This window comes from Otolemur garnettii, unplaced genomic scaffold (assembly GCF_000181295.1).
Source record: "Otolemur garnettii isolate 467f Iridium unplaced genomic scaffold, OtoGar3 scaffold00024, whole genome shotgun sequence".
Classification (NCBI taxonomy): Eukaryota; Metazoa; Chordata; class Mammalia; order Primates; family Galagidae; genus Otolemur; species Otolemur garnettii.
In genome coordinates, this window is record NW_003852419.1 from 18,969,474 (window position 1) to 18,973,823 (window position 4,350).

At 44.2% G+C, this 4,350-nt stretch overlaps 1 protein-coding gene across 2 annotated transcripts in view; it reads right to left on the reverse strand.

Moving 5' to 3' along the window:
• Positions 1-4,350, reverse strand: part of FAM161A (family with sequence similarity 161 member A) — a 23,338-nt gene extending 18,988 nt beyond the window's left edge. For both annotated transcript variants that reach the window (XM_003787944.2, XM_003787945.1), the window contains exon 1: positions 4,168-4,350. In XM_003787944.2, coding sequence (XP_003787992.1) covers positions 4,168-4,350 — 183 coding nt within the window. The remainder of the gene's footprint in view (positions 1-4,167) is intronic.

Below are 4,350 nucleotides of genomic sequence, written 5' to 3' on the forward strand. Positions count from 1 at the left end.
CAGCAACCTCAAACTCTCAGGCTCAAGTGATTCTCTTGCCTCAGCCTCCCAGGTAGCTGGGACTATAGGTGCCTGCCACAGTGCCAGGCTACTTTTTTTAGAGATGAGGTGAGGTCTCACTCTGGTTCAGGCTGGTCTCAAAGTTATGAGCTCAGGCAATCCACCTGCCTCAGCCTTCCAGAGTTCTGGGATTACAGGCGTGAGCCACCACACTTGGCCTGACTGGTCAGTTTCTATTTGCCTTCCCCACCACACTGAAAGCTCTGTGAGGGTATGAGCTATGTCTCTTCACTACTGAATTGACAGTCAGTGACTAGGATTTAATAAATGGACAACATGTGCTAAAAAACAGAAGCTTACCCCTTTAGGATATTCAGTGAAATTTTTAAACGGTTAATTATAGAGTAGTGTTTTACCCATGTTATCATCAGCCACATAACAGGATCTGTGAACTGACATCTCCAACTAAGGCTAGATTCAAGGAACATACATCAGAGCCCAGTATGAGCAGAGAAACCTACAATGGCTGTGCTGGAGGGCAGGGAAAGGGGGATGGAAAAGGCATGGGAGGATGGGGATAGGTGGTCTGATTTTGGCAAAACCGAGGATTTAGAGTTGGTTATTTAATCAATCTTTGTGGTGGGTACAACATGGGCATTTACTGCATTTTATAGATGGCAAATCCACCCACCTTGTCTAAAATTAGCCTTTAAAAATCAAGATGGAGGGCAGCGCCAGTGGCTCAAAGGAGTAGGGCACCAGCCCTATATACTGAAGGTGGGGAGTTCAAACCTGGCCCTACCAAAAACTGCCAAAAAAAAAAAAAAAACCCCAAAAAACCCAGTGGGTTTGGTTCAGCACCTCTGGCTCAAGCGGCTAGGGTTCAAATTCAGCCCGGCCTGCCAAACAACAATGACAACTGCAACCAAAAAATAGCCGGGCATTGCGGCAGGCGCCTGTAGTCCCAGCTGCTTTGGAGGCTGAGGCAAGAGAATCGATTAAGCCCAGTAGTTGGAGGTTGCTGTGAGCTGTGATGACAAAGCACTCTACCCAGGGTAACAGCTTGAGGCTCTGTCTCAAACAAACAAACAAACAAACAAAGAAACAAAAAACCCAAGATGGAGACCCAGCCCAACCTGTGAAGAAAGCTAAGTCTGGCTCTTTCATACTCTGGCCTGCCCTTGTAGTGCTTCTTCCCCAGGCTCAGTGCCCTCCTGCTATCAGTACTAAAATGCAGCTTACTCAGGTTTCCTTTTGGATTTTCCACTTGTCTTGGTCTCAGAACAGTATTAAACTCATAAGACTTAGCTCTCTCTTTTTTTTCTTTTTAGACAAAGTCTCACTCTGTTGCCAGGGCTAAAGTGTCATGACCTCAGCCTAGCTCACAGCAACCTCACATTCTTGGGCTCAAGCGATTCTCCTGTCTCAGCCTCCCAGGTAGCTGGGACTACAACAGCTAGGACTATAGACATGTGCCACCATGCTTCGCCTCTTTTGTTTTTTTTGTAGGATCCTGTTCTTTTCAAATTAGCTCATTGTATAAACTGATCTCTCTGAAAATAATAACAGTTTCTAACACAAATTTGCAATTTAATAGTCACTCTGGAACTATAACCCCAACCACAGAAATGACTGACTCCTCCACCACAGTAAGCCAAAACTTTAGGTGAGTAAATGACAGTCCCATTCGTAACTGTTGTAATTAATAGTAATTTTTGTAAATTAGTAATTAATTCTTTTTTTTTTTTTTTGAGACAGAGCTTCAAGCTATCCCCCTGGGTAGAGTGCTATGGCATCACAGCTCACAGCAACCTCCAACTCCTGGGCTTAAGCGAGTCTCCTGCCTCAGCCTCCCAAGTATCTGGGACCACAGGCGCCTGCCACAACGCCTGGCTATTTTTTGGTTGCAGCTGTCATTGTTGTTTTGGCGGCCCGAGCTGGATTCAAACCTGCCACCTTAGGTGTATGTGGCTGGTGCCTTAGCCACTTGAGCCACAGGCGCCGAGCCTAGTAATTAGTTCTTTAGATTAGAACACATTCTCATTTGGTTCTCATAAGAGCCAGATAAGATGGGAACAGACAATTATTATAGTTCCTTTACAGATAAGGAAACTGAGATTTAAGGAAGTTACATCTAAGCTCAATTAACAATCATAAAGATGGAAACAACCCATGCACCCATCAACACATGAATGGATTAATAAACTGTGGTATGTGTATACCATGGAGTACTGTTCAGCCATAAAATAGATGATTTTGTATCCTTTGTAACAACTTGGATGGATTTGGAGAACATTATCCTATTATGAGATTGGAAAAACAAGTATCACAAGTACTCAATACCAATTTGAAACTAGGAGATTAACAATCACAGATCTATACAAGAGAAAATCTCAATTAAATTCAAGAAGTGGGGGGTTCAGTACCTTCCCACCCAATGGCTACAATGTGTGGATACGTGACATACTCTCTGGGTGTAGGACACAGCTACAACTCTGATTTTAACCTTTCATGTGTAAATTATATAACCTAAGGGTTTGTACCCTCATATTCATCTGAAATTTAAAAACAAAAGGAAGTTATAGCCTAACCTCACCTAGCAAGTGGCAGAGAATGGATCCATACTGGACCTCAAATTCTTTTCCTCCATTCAAATCTTTTTCCTCCATTACTTTGCCTCCTTTGTTGCCTACTGCGAATTGTGTTGAGGAACAGCTTTATCGTGAAAAAAAAAACAGCCCTAAGACTCCAGCTCTGGTTAATGTTCAGGGTCTCCATCTGCCCTAATCTGGATAATCTTAAGTTGTTTATTGATGAAATATTGGCCATAAAAGGTGTTGTCACAAATTTTCTCAATAATTTTAATGTAAAGAGATTAGAATTCCAAAATGTCCAGTGACTTCAATTAGCCCTAGACCATAATGTTTTTTATCTGAGAAGTTTTAGACATAGGGTATTAAGAAACTTAAACTATGGATAAGGTTTAGGTCTGCAGATGGCTAGTTTAAAATCAAAGTTCCCATCCTAAATAGAGCAGGTGGTAGACTCTTGCCCTCCACCTGGTGGACAGCTGTCCACAACACATTTGAGACTGAAAATTGACCAGTGAAAAGGCTGTCTCATTCCATTCTGAAGAGCTGTTTAGAAAACAATGAAACTTCAGTAATTTGCTTCTCTAGATGCTTATTCTGTGTCCAATCTATCCTCTGAACTTTTCACGGTTTTAGGTAAACACGCACCTCTAATGTATTGTGTTCAGATCCACTAATAACCAAAACCTTAAGATGATAACAAATCTAACAGCACAGCTGATTCACCTAAACTTTTATGGGTTGTTCACTGTAGGGTAGATCACTTTTCCTCAAGAAAAACAAATAAACAAAAAGGGTCGGGCGCGGTGGCTCACACCTGTAATCCTAGCAGTCTGGCTAGGAGGCCGAGGCGGGTGTACTGCCTAAGCTCACAGGTTCGAGACCAGCCTGAGCCAGAGCCAGACCGGTCTCTATAAATAGCCAGGCATTGTGGCGAGCGCCAACAGTCCCAGCTACTTCGAAGGCTGAGGCAAGAGAATCACTGAAACTTAAGAGTTAGAGGTTGCGTGAGCTGTGACGCCACGCCACTCTACCCCAGGGCGACGTAGTGAGACTCTGTCTCAGGGGGAGGGGAAAATACATATATATATACACCCAGGGAAGGGTCGGGAAAGGAAGAGCAGAGAGAGAAGGAAGGAAGTGGGTGCGGTCTTGGTGTGTGCCACACCTTTTGGGGGCAAGACTCGATTGTTAAGAGGAACTTTATCTAACAAACACGATCAGTGTAACCTGGTTTGTTGTACCGTCAATGAATCCCGATGAATTCCCAAAGAAAAAAGAAAACAAATACCCATAACCAAAAGATGCTGGAGAGGAGGGAGTAAAATTCTTTACTTTGCACGCTCTAGAAAGAGTAATATAAATATTGTGTAAGAAAATTTTACAAAAATTCCTTTGGTAGAAGTTAAAATACTTTTCAACGTCCATTTTTACTATTTCCCATGGAAGCAGAGAGGTGGTGAGCCAGGGACACCCAACCGCCGAGTATCTGCACAGGGCACCACGTCTCCCAAGCTGCCCTTAGCGCGCACCCAGACCGCGCCAGGTCCCAGCCCACGTCCCACCCCGGCATCACCGACATCCCAGCCGACTCTACCCCATTTTCCTTTTCTTCCTCCTCCAAGGAGTCCACCGCCGCCGCCAAGGCCTGTAAAGGGTCTATGGGTTCGTACAGGGAGACCCGCGCTCCGATGTTGGGATTGACCGGCATGTGGAAATTGGAAGCCGCCAGCTTCGCTGCTTGGTGCAAAGCAGCCAT